General features: G+C 37.1%; 1 protein-coding gene across 1 annotated transcript in view; it reads left to right on the top strand.

Annotated features, from left to right (window-relative positions):
- Nucleotides 1–19158, top strand: part of LOC124158023 (nesprin-1) — a 199545-nt gene that overhangs the window by 43171 nt on the left and 137216 nt on the right. The window contains exons 4-13 of the mRNA XM_046533169.1: nucleotides 247–330; nucleotides 422–514; nucleotides 8376–8551; nucleotides 9755–10031; nucleotides 10835–10963; nucleotides 11691–11837; nucleotides 13668–13832; nucleotides 14071–14241; nucleotides 15348–15549; nucleotides 17170–17387. Coding sequence (XP_046389125.1) covers nucleotides 247–330; nucleotides 422–514; nucleotides 8376–8551; nucleotides 9755–10031; nucleotides 10835–10963; nucleotides 11691–11837; nucleotides 13668–13832; nucleotides 14071–14241; nucleotides 15348–15549; nucleotides 17170–17387 — 1662 coding nt within the window. The remainder of the gene's footprint in view (nucleotides 1–246; nucleotides 331–421; nucleotides 515–8375; nucleotides 8552–9754; nucleotides 10032–10834; nucleotides 10964–11690; nucleotides 11838–13667; nucleotides 13833–14070; nucleotides 14242–15347; nucleotides 15550–17169; nucleotides 17388–19158) is intronic.

Raw genomic sequence — 19158 nt, 5'->3', positions numbered from 1 at the left:
GGTTTGTACTAGTGCGTGTATCCAAATTGAAGTTGAAATACCCGCTGCGCCTGGTACTGGCTATACTAGCGCTACCCGTTGGAAATAAAACATGAAAAACAACCGCTGAGCGCGAAAGGGATAAATTTAAAAAATGTTAATTTACTTATTTACATCCTTAATATGCTTGTAACCTGTGTAATTAAGTGCTTTTTAAAAATTAATAGCTGCCAAAATTAATTATTTGTTTTCTTTTTTATCGAATAGCCTGTTGAACGCGGCCGTAACCTCAAGAGACCCCATTTCCTCAGCAATGCTAATACTGCACTTCAGTTTCTACAAAGTAAAAAGGTAATTCTTTCTCTTACTGCCATACTTTTTGGTAATAATGGAATTGGCTTCAAAATAAATGTTCGTTAACCTTGTTTTCTTCTTCTTTAAGATCAAATTGGTCAACATCAATTCCACTGATCTTGTTGATGGACGGCCCCCGGTTGTACTTGGACTTATTTGGACAATTATCCTGTATTTCCAGGTATGCTTTTGAGCTTAAGAAATTTATTCTAGTATTTAACGAAAATTGAAGATTCCAATCAATCGTTTGCTGAATCGTCCTAAAACTGAATATTCATAAGTTATTATCATACCTTCGAAATTGTACGAGAAGGCTATCTAATAACCTTGTTTACAAAACGTTAATTTCCGAAATGGAATTTAATGGGATCAGTCTAATTAATCGGTTACTATAGATAACTTTTGTGAAAAGGAATACATAGATTAATTTAATTTAAGATTGTTTTGTAGACATACAATCAATCTTGAGAGTATGATTAGAGTTACTATTAAGGGTAACATATAGCGCGCCTGCAATTGCTTGATTTTGCCTTTCTGAGATGCTAGCTTAAAGATGCTCAAAATAGTGTATTTTTATCAGCTATTCATGCTTATCATAATTTGAATTCAAAACTCACTGTCACATTCGTAATACAGTTTATTTAATTTAATGCAATGCTTCCTAGAAAAATATTTCTACTTGGGCATAAAGACATTGTGTTTAAAGTTTATTGATTACCTATCTATATTTTTGGGTCATTGATGATTTGGTATCCTTGGGGAATATTGATGAAGACTGACTAGGACACGTTTTCACTTTCTCAGGAAAATGTTACTGATCTTAAGGTCTGTTTACACGGTACATTAACACGTACGGGTTAATGTATAAATGTATGAACGCGAGAATGAACGCCAAACTGCACCGTGTAACCACCCAACTTGTGAAAATGCATGCACAGAAAATAGAACCTGTTCTAATTTGGTTCATGCATTCGTACATGTTCCGTTCCGGTCCACAAAAATCATTCACGCAAACGTACATTAACTCGTACGTGTTAACGTATCATGTAAAGAGGCCTTTAGGGAAATGTGTACACTTTAACATAGATATTACACTTGTCAGAATGCATCAGAATGAGAGTACCAGTAACAGGTTGAGTTTAGCTAGGTCCCTAAATTATTTCTAAAGGAGATGGGAACTACCATTGCCTCTTTTAATCCATTGCCAATAGGACACCAAATGTCAGGGTATTTGTGGCAGAATGTTTTCACATTAAATTAAACACTGCCAATTTCCCTCTTTTACTTGATTCAATTACATGACTGGATCTCCAATATCTATGTACGTATTAGGTACCTGCTGCTTTTGAAGTCTTTCATCTTCTTCAAATGGGGAAGAACTATGTCTCTAAAAACCTATTGTTTCAGTATGTTATAGTCTTTTGGAATACGACATATTTCATTCATAGTCATAAATGGCTAAGGTGTTGGTTTAAATTTTAATTTAAACTGATGAAAGATGTGTTGGGCAACTCTTAAATTGTTTGCTGTAAAAATTTTCATCATGAATTAAAATACAATTTTTTTGTTTAAATTGCCTACTCAAAAATGTATGCAGAGGATAATGTATTTTGATATAGTTAACAATAATTGTCTGGTTTCAGTTGGATTTAGCATTTGATTTTACAGTGCCACGACCTCCACTTAAAAATCATGGCAATTTGCTCTTTTATATGGATTCTTTATCTTTTCTCTTGGAGAAATGGAGGTACATGAATGAAAAGACTCGTTATGGTGTCTAATGTACCGACATATATTCGCTCAGGATTTGTGGCCAATAAGCCATTTAATATGGTTGTAGTCATTCATGTGTTATTCATTCATTTATTTATGCTGTTCTATCATGATAATTAGTTAACTGTTGCTGCCTGAAACTGTTGATGATTGAAATTCACTTGTTTTATATTTTCATTGAAATAATATTAATATTTTATTCCCCAAAGGAAAATATACGTTTGCTTGGTTTCATCAAATTTTGTTTTGATAGGTAAAAATTAAAATATACAAAAGTATAAAAAAAGAGATACATACATGAAGGACATAAAATATCTTTAATACATCTAATATTACAAATTGCGTTCCATAAATTCAATGATGCTGCAGAATAAATTTTCGTCAATACCTCTTTACAATTTGTTTGAATTTACTGGGTTCTAGTTTGTATTTAATGTCAGGTGGTAGTTAATTGCATAAGTTGAATCCTTGGTGTTTAACACTTTTCAACCTTCTTGCAATTTGGCTGTTTAGATGATTTAAGGAGTATGCTGCCACTTGTGTTGTGGCTATGGAAACCTGAACATTTTCGAATAATTTTTTTTGCATGAGGTATGCTAATTCCATTTTTTAAATGAATGATTTGAGTAGGATGTTTAGTTCTGCAGAAATTGTGATAACCTTGTGACGGATGATGAATTTTTATTGTCCCTCGGGACTTCTTTTAAAGTTAGGTTTATTTCTTATATCTAATATGTATCTGCCACGTTTCTGACTACAGCTGTCCCGTACTTTGTTAGAAAATGGAGTTTCCACTGTTGTTTTTTTACATATGAATGGATCGTACCTCAATTAATTATGGATTAATTGAGGTACGATCATTGGACCTACTTATGAATGGATCGTACCATATTTAAGCCAGGTGAGAATATCCTCCCTTTAGGAGCTGAAAAACAATTTTCTAATGCTATTTTTGGAAGTACATACCGTGAGCCTGCCAGTGACATATGCCTTCTTGAAGTCGCCCAAAGGTGCAAGGATCGAGGCACGCATTTTCATGGGGAGAAGTCATTTGCCTCGGAGATGGTTCAAATCTGAATTCTGTGTACTCATGCTATGAGCTGTAAAAATCCACAGGGGAATGTGTAATAAACAATACTAACAGTAATAGATTTTATTTTCCTTGGACCTAGTCCTCTGGAACATAATACATTATACACAATATTTTTCGGCAGTGAAAAACAAAAACAAAAAGTGATAATACAATTTTACAAAATTAATAGTATTTGGTAATACAATAAATTTATTACAGTAATATTTTTCAAGTAAATCGTAGAGTCTAAGGTTGACAATTGGTTCACCGTAGTTCGGCAATTTGGAATTTTAAATCGTCTTCTCACTCTTACTATTCTACAAGCTTTCCTCTTGTGTCATATAATTAGGTGTTTTGCATGACAAGATTTTATATGCTAACACTCGTAGCAGGAATTTAGTTTTCTGTTGGGGTTTCAACCACTGCAACTTTGTGTAGTAGGGAGTGACACGCTCCTGGATGTAATATAGCTCCCTTCGGTGACGAAGAACGGGAAAAACGCTGAACAGTTCCTAAATTCACTCCGGATTCTATGATCCTTTGTTCAGATTTTGCCCACAGTAAGAATTCCCCAACGTCACACCGCGTAGCAACGGCCAAATGGGAAGGTGCCAAATTCGAAATTTGAAATTTTTGAATGCTCGTACCTCTGAAAATTCGTTAATCGAATGTGCGTAGGATGAGGGCTAACTGTACGTCCAATTTATGAGCGTTTTTGAGTCGGTCACCATGACTCCAGAAGAATGAAGCTTCTTACATGATACTGCGAGTAAATTGAATAAAGAGCCATAATTGGCGCTCTTAGGCACAGTACACGAGAAGAAATTAAACGTGGCACAATTATTAGCACTTAGAGTAGTGAACATCCACCAAAATTCCGTTGCCTATGCGTGAAAATTAGAAATAAAGTTCATTTTGTAACCGCTGGGACTGGGACTGTAGTTCGTAATTTCGTAAAAACGAATATTTCGTAATAACGTTTCTTTTACTGTAGCTTGGACAGGCCTTTTCGTCGGGACCAACTATTTGCTTCGTAATAACGGGGACTTCATAATAACGTACTTCGTATTAACGAGAGTCTGCTGTATATCTAATCACAGAATTTAACAATGTTTGTAACTTCTGATATAATTCACCGGTTAAGTTGGAAAAAACAAGGGAACAATAGTCCATATGTGGAACCAGCATAGTATTGGCCAATTTTTTCGTACTTCTATTAGGATTAGGCATTTGAATTGTTTGATATGTGCCAATGTTCTATGTACCTTATTAGAATTAGTGGATAAATTTTCGTTCCACGTTAGCATATTGTTAATAATAACCCCTAAGTTTTTGACCATGTTTGAATAGCCAATGTCAACTCCTTCAACTTTAATTTTCGGTATTCTGTCATAGTTGAGTTTCCTGACATTTATAGGAGTAACAATAATAATATCTTTAGTTTTATGGGGATAAATTATAGTAAATTCATTCTGGCCTAATCACAGATATGGTTAACATCTTCATATAAATTTTCAATGGCATTATCGGTCTTTGTTGGGTGACAGTCAAGGTAAATTTGTAAATCATCTGCATAGAGATGATACTTCGAATGGGTAATTGAAAGTGGTAGATCTCTTATGAAAATTGAGAATAAGAGGGGACTTAGTATTGAACCCTGGGGCACACCACAGGATATTACCGAGAAGCTAGACAGTAAATGTCCGTCATCTCCCTTTACGCCTTGAGTTCTCTGGAACAAGTAAGAACGGAACCAATTAATCACTGGGATGGAAAATCTAAATTTATTCCGTTGGGAAGGATGCCTTCATAGCTGAAGTGGTCTGAATTGGGGGAGATGGGATCAAATCTCAGTTAAAAGAATTTTTCCTCTTTCAAATTTTCACTGCTATATTTTCAATCATGGCAAATTTAGGGACGCACTGAAAAGCTTGACTTGTGCTTTGATGTGAAGGCATGTTACCTCTCTTTCCTTCAACACCAGTATGTTTCAAACTCATGGAATGTATGAATCAGGTAGGGAGGCAAAAATGTCTTATTTGCATCCCTGCTGGCATGCATGGTAGATTACTTATACATCAAATCAAACAAACATTAAAAATTGTTGCCTGAAGAAGAAGGGTCCAGCTGGGTGGGTCAACCCCTCTATTAGATAAATTATAAGGATTGTTGATTTATTTTTACTTGGTATTTGCATTTCATGTCCAGTGGATGATAATTATTCAGTATGTTTGAGTTGCTTTCAAATAGCAATGGCCTTACAAATCACTTGAAATTGAGACATTTCTTTGCTACTATTATCATGGGATGAAGTGTGATCTTCGATTCATTTCATATATGAAAATGGTTGTAAGATGTTTGCTTCTATTTGAAAGGGCACAATAGGTAACCATGTTAATTTAAATATGGCAAGGGTATTTTTTTGATAATACAATGTAATTCCTTTGTACCTTTGTTGTCTGTAATTCTAAAGCAGGCTGAAATCCAATTGATGCTGATTAACATTAGTTCATGGGGCTACCTTTTCGTTAAGAAAGGCATATGTATTTGCTCTGTAGATCTTGGGTTGCAGTCTCTTTGTCTGCCCGAGCTGGGGTTGTGTTGAACTCTCATGTTTAAACATGTTTTACATAACATAACATTACATTTACTCATGCTCACTGTGTTCATTAAGAGTAAAGTATAATTCTTTTAACAAGCTACACAACAAGGAAAACAAAGTGGTGAGTTTCATCCGTTATCCTGGCGTCAGGCCCTTTGACGGAGGCTCTCTCCTCCTGCATGTTACTACTCTGTACAGTTTGACTTGAAATGAATCTCCTTATTTTTCCAAACCTATCCACTGTTCTATTCCACATTTTTTCCATTTGCGTGACTGCTGTGTGAAGCAGTACCAAAATTGTAAGATTCCAATCAATGTGGCTGTTTTCCCTGTAAACATAAATTCTGTCATGATGTACGTACTCATGTGTTCCATGTGATATGCCACTATGTAGTTTTTTCTGAATGGCAGTTTGTTTGTTGCTAGTCTCTTGATGGAGTTGTCATTATAATTATCAGCCCTTCTTCCGTGCATATAGCTCTTGAATGGAATTTACTCCTCTCTATTTGCTATCCATTAATACTTTCTTAGATTTAGTTTAACTATCCCAGTCAGCACAAACTCCCCTACCAAGAACAAATTCACACGTGGGGTAGGATCAAAAAGTATCAGTAGGACTGAATAATTTTAATTTTTGTATTGAAAAAATCAGCAAAAATCGTCAATAGTCCACAAAATAACTCCCTTGCGCTTCAGCACAACACGTATTATGCTATTCCCTCTACACATTCACCTTCATGAACTAGGTTTCCGGGACCCCCTTCAGAGGTGTCTTAACGGCCCTTTTGAGGTCTTCTACGGAACTGTATAAGTTTCCCTTAAGGTCTCACTGCAGCCAAGAAAAGAGGAAGAAGTCTGGTGTTGCCAGATCTGGACTGTAGGGGGTGGGGGGTGGCAACATAGTAACCCTGTTCTTGGCCAGAAACTCCCTTATCAGTTGTGTGATGGGGCACGATGCATTGTTGGGGTGAAGCTCTCTGCATTTCTGCAGACTGTCATGCCTGTCCACATAAAAACAGACTGCCCAAGGGTTACAACCTCCCTGCGATCCATCCCACGACTGTCAAGAAAGACGAGGAGCATGGATTTGACCCTTGACTTGCTCATTCTGGCTTTCTTCTTACGCTTGCTGGTACACCTGGTCCTTCCAGAGCAGCTTATGCCACTCCAACACTGTTGAGCAGCTCCTAGCAATATGATTGTAGACATCCTTAATCATTACGAGGGTATACGTTGCAGTTTTCCTAAGTTTGACACAGATTTGATGGTGTAGTGCTGCTTGAGATTTTTCCCCATCTCGGATCGGGACTGCACTTCTTAACAGAGGTTCACGGAAATCGATGAGCGTACTCTCCGCTTGTTCACAGATTACTGGAAAAAATATTGGTCTCTTCGGAAGGCTCCCACCCATCACACCCAAGTGATCTGGTCCCCCTCTATTGCTCCGTTTGCACTACATAAATTCAGTCCTACTACTTCTTGAGCTTACCCTGTAGGTAACACAGGTTCACACATTTTTTCCCCTTTCTACTGTCATCTCACATTAATGAGCCCTTTTCTGGATTATGTAAATACATATGTACCTACTGATTATGGTTCATTCGGTACACTGATTGCAGAATAATGTATTGTACTCGTTAAGGTAACAGCTCATCATTTTTCGACACCTCTCCATATTACCCTTCCGTATTAATACTTCCCTGCACACTTCCAAAGCTTATCATTGTTGTATGCATAGTGTTTCTCCCTGAGTAGTTTTCTCTGAGCTCTCTTATTGTTTGTCTTCAATACTGCGGAATTCTCAAAATTGTATCTGCCCATGGTTTCTGTTGTGCTAGCTGGGATGGCTGTTGTGGTTTCATAGTATTTAGTCATCTGTTAATGTTGCTTATTGTAAGTTGATATGTATTACCAGACAGTAAGAAGAATGGTTTAATATTTAATTCCATGTGGTCCTCTTTTCTGAATTTACTTCTCAGCTTATATGTATTTTGCTTTGCTTTTTATATTTGACCAAATTTGTTTTGTCAACTGCATATGTGATTTTTGCCTTCTCATATTTTTGTCCAGCTGTTTAATGATTAATATGTATCTGACTAAATTTTGAATATGCATTTGTGTTACAATTTAAATTTTTCTCCACTCTCTTCATTTCACTTCAGGGCAGAAAATGGATCCATTTTACTGCATACAATAAGTCTCTCCAAAAGATATTACGGTACTCAGTCAGATTTGGAAGTTTGATAGAACTAAGTATGAGAAAACTTGATCTTGGTCATTTGAGTATCTTTCAATCAGGCCTGCCTTCTGTAGTGTACTTGTCTGACCATATTAGCATGTTTTTTTAAAGATATGTCTGTATATTTTGTGTAGCATATTTTAATATTTATTTAGGATTTCAGCGCTGATCAGTAATAATCAAACAAATATTTCTATTGAATGCATAGATATTCTTTCTTCTTGTTTAATTTTCTGCGTCTAGTGGGAATTCCTGCATCTGATTTTGATGGGAAGCTAATTTATGAAATTTCCAAATGTGTTGGGGATCTGATTTTTGGGCAGAGGAGGGTTGACTTACGAATGACCTCTTTCCAGATTGAAGAGAACACACGTGCCTTGGAGTCTCTTGGACATAGATTTGGCGGCAGCGCTAGCAGCATCGAAAGCAGTGGTGCGCGGTCCGCTGAAGGACAGGCCAAGAGGAGTGAGGAGAAACGCAAGACTGGGGCAAGGCGGGCCTTGCTGCAGTGGGTGCAGAACGCAATACCACAGTAAGTGATACCCATCCTACTCTGTTTACTCCCAATTCATGCTGTAGCATTGCATGGCGGAGCAAAAACTAGGGCCGAGGCTATACATTAGGATGTTCCACAACAAATTGCATTCCTCCCTTTAATTTGCTTTCAAATGACTAGGAAACGTTTTTGAAAAATATCATCAAAGCTTGTCTTATAAAAGTCGTGTGATAAGCAGTTTCACATTATGTTGTTTATGCTATTGCTATGCTATAATTTGAGGAACAGTTGTTTATCCTTAACATTAAAAAGAAGAACTTTCACCAAGTTACGCCTCAAACAATGAAGTTGTTTATCCTCTTTGGAGGCTCATACAGTGGTTAGTGTTAAACAGAATGCATGCAATGATATGTACTTGGTTATATTTACTTGCTTGACAAAATAAAATTTTGTCCATGATGAATGCCTGCTTCTTTACTGTTATAAGAAAAAATATCTCAGTGATGAAATTTCCTGAAGAGCTATATGAGAGGTATATGCTGGGTTTGTGGGTATATAAGCTACTATAAAAACTTCACGCGTTCCTATTTTATTTTTGATGAACTATAAGACTTGCACGAAGACAGAGATTGAGGTCCATTATGAGAATACCTATGTTGCCAGAGTAGTAGAAGGTCAAGTGGCCCAAGTTCAAGTAACAGAAAAAATAATAATTATATTCATTGGACAGAAAACTGACTAATAATTGGAAAGCGTTTTACATATTTTGTTGGAAAAAGTTTTGAAGTCATTGGAGATGTCCATTGACATCAAAAAGAAAATTAAAAATAGCTTTTCAGAAGTCTAAAAATGCCTGCAGTGAAATGGGCATTGCTTTACTGACCACTGTGGTTTCCACCTTCACTCACATGAAGAAGTGCTGCTGTCCTCTCCCGTCGGTATTTTTTGGTGGCCTTTTGTCGGGAATTCACAGCATCTTTGCTGGTTTTGCTATCATGTAAATAGTTGGCCTTCTCAAAGGACAGACTAATATCCCCTGAGAATACCATTGCTTTTTGTCCATGACTTCTTATTTGACGATTTTACTCACCTATATCACAGCAAACCTCTGTATCTAGATGTCAAACCGCCTGCTGCAACTTGGTGGGTGCATTTGGTGGCTTTAAGCTTAGCTTTGAGAAGAATGTGGTATTATTTTATGCATATTGAGTGACAATATTCTTTTCTGCTTACTTTCAGGAATTTGGGCATTGAAGTGCGTGACTTTGGTGCCAGCTGGAGGGATGGGCAGGCATTTTTGGCAATAATAGACTGTATCAAGAAAAATTTGATAGAAATTGAGTCATTGGCTCATTCAACCAATAGGATTCGCTTAGAAACTGCATTTGATGTAGCCGAGAAACGTCTTGGGATTGCTAGGCTCCTCGACCCAGAGGACGTTGATGTTCCTAATCCCGACGAGAAATCCATTATGACTTATGTGGCTCAGTTCCTCCACAAATATCCAGAGCCTGGGGTAAGTATAAAAAATGTTTGTTCTTCATTAACGTCCATTGTACATATTTGTATAATTAATGAATATTGTTATGTAAGCATGAAACAAGAGAATGTGGAGTGAATGCCTTGTTTCCATGCCCAACCAATTATTTAAAGCGATGATGTTTTTAGTGGGTACAACAGGAAGTGCTTAGAAGATGCCACTTTTGTTTGCTTTCCTAACCACCCTTGTAGCAAGTGCCTGAAAATGATTGAAGTTTTCCCTGCGCATTTGATGAATCAAGGTTGATGTGATATCATGTTTGATGAGCTTTTATTGCATTTTTGAAGTCATAATACATATTAATGGTATCCAGAAGTGGCATCGTCCTAAGATAAAAAAGTAATATGCTGAGATATTATGACATTTTTCAGACATCATTATGACATCATTCTCAAAGAATGGTTAATTGCTCATTTTAACAAGGTGATGTTTATGGGGCGGTAGTCAAAACTTACTATGGGAGGCTATAAAAGTTGACTTAGTGCTTTTAATGCTGCATTTTTTGTGTATGAGGCAAGTATAAATGGTTATTTAGTAGTTAATTGATCTAAATCTTCCTTGTTTCATTGCAATTAATTATTTGAAATTGTAACATTACCCTTGGTCGTTGCAAGGTGATCAGGGTAGTGGTTAGTGCGCTGGACTCCAAATATTAAGGCTGTTGCCTAGCCAACACAATGAAACAGTTTACTTTCAATTTACTTGAGGTTTTCGTTTATATCTCATAAACCATTAACATCTTTGATTATCTCTGGCTTACGTAAACTTCTTCTTTTCAGAGTATGGATGAGACTGACAGTTTTTCCATAATCCAGAATGAATACAGTGACCTCATTTCTTGGCTTCTGAAGAAAACTCAGTATTTGGAGCACTTACAACAAACAGAAACGCTGTCAATGAATTTTAAGGTATTTGAAATGTTGGACTGTATATGCACTATGCCATTTTTAAGACTTCTTTGCAAGTCAATACCAAAATCTCCCCATATTCCGCTTTGAAAGGAAAATTTCAAGCTGTTATTCAGTGCAGTCATTGCTCCTTGTTGATGCATTGTAAAATGGGGAAAGTAATAGTGGTGAAGGTCCGTAGTTAATTCCGTTTGCTAAATCACATCCTAAACTATTTACCCTTAATAATCAAGAGCATAATCATTACACCCGTCAAAACACTGATATACACTACAAAAGAAATAACCTCTATCTTTCAGATCATAGTCCATACCATACAATCATGTCCATTTATAACAAATTGCCATCAGATTTAAAAAATATTAACAATTTAAACATTTTCAAAATTAGAGTAAAAAAACACCTATTGAAACACCCCTACTACTCTTTAGAAGAATATTTATTGTAAGTGAACTATTTCCTTAATCCATTTTGTACAAAACCCGTGTTATTTCTTTTTTTTCTGTAAATCGATACATGATTATGTACCCAATTTTACCTTTGAATGTATGTATCTTAATTTATAATTTGACCTGCCTTATGTTTGTAATCCAAACCAACGGGGCCAATAAAGATTATTATTATTATTATTAATAGGAAGATAATGCTTCATGCTTTAAGAGCACACATTTTTTTCCCCTGCTGTTCAACTGCTGCCACTTTGGTTATCCTCATTGTATTTTTTCAGGACTTTTTGGAATTCAGATCCGAATATGATGAGAAGAATGAAGTGCATGAAAGACTAAGAAAGCTTGTTGACTCACAAACAATGGTGGGAATCACACCAGAATCATGGAAAGACACGGAGAGACTGTGGCTGAAGCTTGAATCTCAGGTAAGGGTGGTGATGTCCAGAGATCCATTGCTCTTCCTTTCATCTGTTAGCACATATTTTCATCTAGATTAATCTAGCACTGATCAATTTCAAGTTCCCGTGGATATTGAGTGCTTTATTCAGTATTAAATTAGTAACGAGGAACAATACTACTATCGGTGCAAAAAAGGTAGAGTGCTGAACTCTAAGCATTTGTATGAAATCCTGTCGAAGCTCCATAAGGTCGTATCCTATATGGTTTTATTTATTGTTTATCAAGCTACAACAATCAATCTTTAAATATTGTTTGAATGCAAGCGTTTAGCTTCTATGGTCGTAAGAGTGAAGAGGGCCATGCGAAAAACTTGTCAAATGGCAAAACAGTCGTCTTCTTCATCTCAATGCGGGCATAATAGGTATTTGATTGCTGCGTTTCATTGTAATTTTTGTAGAGAGAGCCACATCTTCACATTGAAAATAGCTTTTTAAAATTAAATTTTACCCATTCTTTGATATTTTTAAATGGCCAAAAGTTTGATTTTAATTTCCGAGCTGCAGAGAAGAAAATGAATACCGAAGTTACGTATGTATGTGTAAAAAATATCTCTAAACTTTTCATTAAAGGAAATGTTTATATTGTTCTTCCTACTAAATATAAACCAAAAAGACGAAAATCGCTCAATGGGGCCATGCACACAACCAAAACGGTGATCGAGTTTCCATAAAATGCCAAGTGTCAGTCATATTTTGCCTTAAATGATGCGTATTGAATGCTTGGTTTCTTTTCTGTCCATCGATGGATGCGGGAAAATACCGTATTTATCTGAATATAGTCCTTTTTTTTCCAAAAATTTCCATGGTAAAAGTAATGGAGGGACTATATTCAAAAGTATTTTTTTTTAATTTTCCCGAAACTGTAGCCTAAAAATTAGGGGGGTCTACATTCAGAGGGGGACTATATTCGGAGAAATACGTTAATACATCACAACCGTGATCTTCAAACGATCAGTGTGGGAAAGTGGTATCTCGGGGAATGATAGATGCAGGGAAAGACTACATTGACTTATGGAACTATAATTGTGACCAAGAACGGCATATGATAAATGCGGGAAAACGATCAATGCAGGAACGATTGATCAAGGTTCCATAGTATTACATAATCGATTTGGAATGACTGATCTTTAAGTGATTTCCCGTGTATTTATGTTGTATCTGCATTGCTTCTAGACTAGGAATTAGTTTGATGAGTGTCAGTGCATGTAAATGTAGCTATGTTGAAAAATGTGTGAATCCATCAAATAAGGTGTTGAAGAATATGGTGGATGGTATATGTATTGTGCATGTGTGAATTTTGAAATTTTAAGAAGTGTGCAAAATGAGCTCGGGCTGTATGCAGAGTATCCATTGTAAGTAGTACCTACCCATTTTAAACTGGGAGTGTACTGTATTTAATTACAGAATAATTCATTTGAATCAGTCATGCTACTATATTTTCCTTATTATTTTTCCCTTCAATTGATATACATATGTATGTGCATAGTTTGGCTTGCCAAATTGAGGGATAGAGCAAGAGGTGATACTTTTACAAGTTGCTTGTTTTCCCGGTGTTCCCTTTACTGGGTTCCTTCCCTCTTGGGTATTCTGGGGTACTGTCTGGTTGACCTAGGGGTCTTATTGTTTGGTTAAACTGTAGACTGATTGGGGGACAGATACTTGGTGCTCTCTGGGCCATCCCTAGGGATCTAAACCAGCAACCAATAGATCTTTGGCTGTCATATTTTTTGTTATTCTGGTTCTTCCATTGTATAATCCCTTCTGCATTTTTGAGACATCTTTATCCTTTTTCCTCAGATGCGCTACTGGCTGTGGCTTTTGGACACTCGACTGCCTGGAGCCTTCAGCCAAGTGGGAGCGTGGCTTAACCAGGCCGAGAACCTCATCACAAATGATGAAATCCCTAGTGTTATGAATGAGGAGACTGCTTCACTCATCAGAACCAAGTTAGAAGAGCATAAAGTAAGCAGCTCAAAAATCAAGTTTTATCGGTTTTCTAGCTGAGTGAGATTTTCCTTTGTGTTGGATGCGTTGACGTTTGACTGATTTCCTACAATCAAGGAATGAACTCATTCCCTAATAAAAAAGTCTTGATCCTTGAAAAATTGGCTACAGTGGAAGATCTCACCCTGCTGGAGACCGAAAGGAGATAATATCTTGACTGTTTCATGAAAATGTTTTGTCTTATCTCTCTGTGCAGTTGTTTTTTGCTGGCCTTCCCAACATCCAGAGTCAGTTTGAAGAGGCGAGGTCCGCGCCCATGCCGCCTGACGTGCTTCCCGAGCAAGTTGAGTACATGGCCGAGAGACTGAGGCGGATTGTCCCTAAAGCTGCTCAGAGGAGGATTCGACTGAAATTCCTTGAGCACAAGGTATGTTACGTAGAAGTACATGTGTATTCATTTATTCATTTGTGAAGATATATTTGGTTGCAAATGTGTATCTTTGAGGCGGGTGAGGCTGGAGTGTGTGGGGGAGGGTGCAGGTCGAGACGCTGTCGATGGGCTCTGCTGATGGCGAGTGCCAAAACTAAGACAGGACCAAGCGCACTTGGCATTGCCAGTGGTGAATAATTGCCCATCTACATACTTGTCAGAGCCATGAGCATTATTTAAGGTTGGGTGGGTGCCGAGGCAGGCAGTGAGTGCATGATGAGTGGGGCTGTGCAAGTGGGGATTTTTGTAGTTGAGCAAGATTGAGCGAGAATTTGAATCACAAGCAAGATACCTGTCGAGACTCAGTATGTTATTAAATGAGATTTTTTCCTCTGGAGTTTTGGTCACATCTATTTCTCAATAAAAACCACTCTACGTATCATGCCAAATTTTGCTACTTATATATTATTGGTATCACCAGGGCATGGACAGTTTCAGTGTTTAGAATGTGGTCTTAAAAAAATTAAAGGGTATAAAATATATTCAAATGTGTCAACTGCCATCGAAAAGTCGAGGCTCACACAGCCCTCATGGTGAGTGAGGATAATCCCTTCTCAGGGGCCAGATTAAGCTTTGGACACCTTGCTGAAACTGGGGTTGAATGTAAAAAGACAAAGATAAGGGGATTGATGGGAAATAACAATACAGCTTGGAAACTCACGGAGTTTATAAGAGAGTGGAAATGTGAGAGGGATTGAATATCTGATGCGTTAGAAAATGCCTTTTGTCATCTAATTGGTTTTACCTGAGACTGGTATCTCGCTACTCGGGCATAAGGTTGAGTTAGATTATTTACGTGCAAGTATTTGGTATTAATGGTATGGTTCTTTTATTTAGTCTAAAAAAAAAACAGGTATATCTATTTTTCTAAAATTACCATAATTTTCAAGGGTTTTGGACGTATGGAAAGATACACATTATTGTTTCAAATATGAATTCTTTGGGGAGCCAGCTCTCTCTGGCTCTTATATTTGTGATATTTTTTCCAGATTGTTGATGGATTCGTTGTGTATTGAGTAAAGTTGTCTCTTTCTCCATGACAGTGCTGCCTTGTGGCATTCCTGCATTTAACTGAAATGAAGCTTCGTAGCTGGTCGGGGAAATATGGACGAGAGGAGAAAGTCCAGCAACTTTTGGACCAATACAGGAATTTTGTGACGAGAAACAAAGTCTTTCAATCCATCAATAAGGCTTATGTGGACATGCAGCAAGTTGTGGAGGAGTACAAGAGAGACGGAAACATTGGTGAGTTGCCTTCATGTACACTCTTACATATGTGCCTACGCCTCCACTGGGCTGAGAAAATACTTTTAACGGTGTCCTTATTTTGAAAACAAAAACTACTTGGACTTATCTCCCAGATCATCCTCTTCTGAAAAAATAATAAGTGATTAAGCTATGGCACTGCCCACTATCTTACAATTATTTCAACGCTTATCAGTGCCCCAACCAAAGGTGGGCTAAATACCTACATTGAAATTGTATTTTAGGTACAAAATACAAATTACTCCATAAATTGTATTTCAAAATACTCTCTCAAAAATAAAAAATGCAGTTCACCCGCAAACTGTGAAATTCAAAATTTTCAACGCCAGAAATTAAATTAAACTCCTGATTATTTAGGCTCATTATATTACATTTGCTGGCCTTGGTGGCGGCGGGGTAAAGTCCTCGCCTTCCAAACATGAGGTCGTGGGTTCGAGTCCTGCCTGGGGAAGTTTCCCATATCCAGGGCATGGTTGTATGTGTACGTTTAATTGTTGAATATGTTCAATACCCTGGTTTAAAATGGCCTATGAGAGCTGTATTCGGAGGTTTGGGAATAAAATAAAAAAATTAAAAAAATAAATTAAAGGGAGCGACGGTATAATTGTTATTAATGCACATAGTCTGTTATTGTAGATTGCTTCCCGGACTCATTGAGAGCTTTACTCACCGACCACCATCTTTTGAGCAGTGATAATGTCCTTGTACTCATTTTCCTACTACTGCATGTTAGACTTGGTTTCCGAACCACATGCCCGTGGCGGCATGATCAGTGAAAAGTGGTTTGTGCAAAAGCTTCAAAACCAAGCTGCAACGTGGGAAATTACACTGTTAGGCACTGCGTCATGGAGATGTGTCTTGCACAAGTGGTCCAGGAGGCAACTGCTGCTCGCAGATCCGTAACCGCTGAGAGCGATCGTGCACCATGGTGCTTGGAAAGCAGGAACCAGATCTCCTGTGAAGGAGACTGGTGCAAAATCACGCCATCGTGCATGGATTACATTCAATTGGGTGCTAGGCCACAACAATAAATGTGCATTTGCGATATGGAAAATTCATTTAAAGATTGTAGATAGCATTTTTATTAATTATTGATTGGTTAACCATTGACGAATCTTATAAAAATTCGTGAGTTTTTTCCTGCCACTCATAGTATTCTGTAATTCGGGAGCAGACATCAAAGTAAACTTGAAACATTCCTCGTCAGCAGGGAAATAAAATAATTCCATTTTACTGAGGGAATTATAATGGAAATGATATGTCCAGGGTAGCCTTGCGTGAAAATCCAATAATCCTGGAGCTTTTGCGTCTGATTTTATTTTTGTATGAAGATCACGGGAAACATGGCAGGCGTGTGAAACTCATGTTGATATTTAACTACTTTTGTTGAAAATGTAATTCTGTATCTAAGTAATTCCTCATGAATTTATTGAACATGAAGTAGGTTTCAACATGGCATTGCTAAATCAACTTTATGAATTAAAAAAATTTCAATTTCTTTGGGGCGATGTTGTCGCAATCCTGTGCACTGATGTGTGGTTGCTGTATATTATGCGTATTGATTTCATATTTTTCTATATCCGCATATATTCTTTTCAGGACCCTCGGAGTGTGTGACTGTCGATCGCTTCATGAGGGAAACTGGTGAGAAATGGCAGAATGTCTCCATGGAGCTCAGGTGTGTGCAGAATATGCTGGAGGAAGTGGTTGCGTACTGGAGGAGGTGGAATGGGATGTCCGATGAGTTTGAATCTTGGCTTGATCGCTCGTACGGGATGCTTGAGCTCCCCGAGGAAGACAAGATGGAATATTTCCAGGTAAGCAAAGTTTTATTCTTTGATTTGTCTTATTAGTTTGCCTAATTCCTGTTATTTTAGAGGTGGACATGATGTCTGCATCCTCCTGCTCCAAAGGATGAAGAGTACTGGTCTTGGCTCTGTCTTGATTTTGTGGAAGTACGTTGAGGGAATACTACTGGTTAGAGTCATATATTATTTCATTCAAATTCTATCTTTATCAATATTTAATGATTAAAGAGAGTGGGAAGTTTTCAACTGCATGGACTTGTATGCATTAGGTTTTAATACTCAAGTAAAAAAATCCTGATTATCCTACTGGGCTGTTGATGGGGAGAAGTGGCACAAAGAATCGATAAACCCAGACAATTTTTTATTTCTTACAAAGGTCATGATTTATGTCAATCAATAAATATTTCATTATTTATGCACCTAGTCTGATATTTTAGATTGCTGCAATGGGTAATTGAGAGCGTTCTTCCCCCAACAGGGGGAATTCTTGTATTCCCACCGCTCCGTACACTCCGGCTTACTGTGCGCGCACACATGCAGGCAAGCACCTAGCTGTGGCTCGTGCAATTGCTACAGCCTTCTTCTCTGCTTCCATTGTCCCCCCTACCTTCACTTACACTCTTCTCCTCTCCCTTTTGACCCTGACTGGTCGTGGGGTGAACGTGCCTTTGTGCGATCTAATCTCTGGTGCCTTTGGGCAGTATTAGCAACTGCGTGTGAGGCCATGGCAAGAATTGTGCATTTGCAGTGTGAAAAGTACATTTAAAGATTGCAGATAGCATTTTCTTAATGTACGATTTAGTTATCCGTTGAAGACATTTTCTAAAAATAATTGAGAGTCTTTTGCTGCTGAGACCCATTCTCCTATGCATCCCTAGAGCAGACGTCCTAGGTGGAAGCACATGGACACATTCTTTGTCAGCAAGCAAAGAAAATAATTATGTTTTACAAAGGTGGTTTTAATGGAAGTGTATTTTTGCATTGCCTTGTGTATTTTTGCATTAAAATTAGATAATTCTGGTATTTTTAATGTGATTTTATTATATTTATTAAGATCGGAGAAACATTGAAGGTAGGTGAAAAAAATAATACGATTGTAAAACATAATAATAGGGTAGTCGGCAAAACACAAACATTTTCAGGGAGTTAATTGCATCGCACACAAAATCATCTTAATGCCTTAAAATGAATTTCAATTGAAATTTAAAATTAATAAAATCATATTTATAGCAAAATCATATTTATCTTATATTGTGAAAAATGTTCATATTTCTTTCGCTAAAACATTCCAGCATATCAGATTTTTCCTGGAACAACTCATGGTGATGTCTTTATCAGCACTTTGAATAATCACTTTGTGGAAAATTAATGCAAATTTATTGTTCTTTTGGAGATATCTAACTAGGTAATTTTTGCTGACGCTAAAATTTTCTAATACTTTGTTGGTTATTGCTTGAAGTGAAGTGAGGAATCTGCTCAGTTTTACCTTGTTGTGTCTTATATATAATATATAGGGATGGGCGGATCCAGGATTTTTTTCGGACCCGGATCAGATCCTTGATTTTCGGAGCCGGATCATCGGATATTTTCAGATCCAAATGCATTTTCGAATTCCTGCTATAAAACTAAGTCATTATTCTGGTTTCTCCTGGGTACATACAATCAAAGAAATGCTTTTTAGATTTACATACTCATTTTAATATTTTTATTCATTAAAAATCATTTTTACAAGCTATCAAATTATTTAAAAAAAAACAATAAAAACTTTATACACCCAAAC

The sequence above is a fragment of the Ischnura elegans genome, chromosome 4 (genome assembly GCF_921293095.1).
Source record: "Ischnura elegans chromosome 4, ioIscEleg1.1, whole genome shotgun sequence".
Lineage (NCBI taxonomy): Eukaryota > Metazoa > Arthropoda > Insecta > Odonata > Coenagrionidae > Ischnura > Ischnura elegans.
Note: the sequence above shows the minus strand (reverse complement) of the source record. Positions and strands in the feature narration are given on the sequence as shown.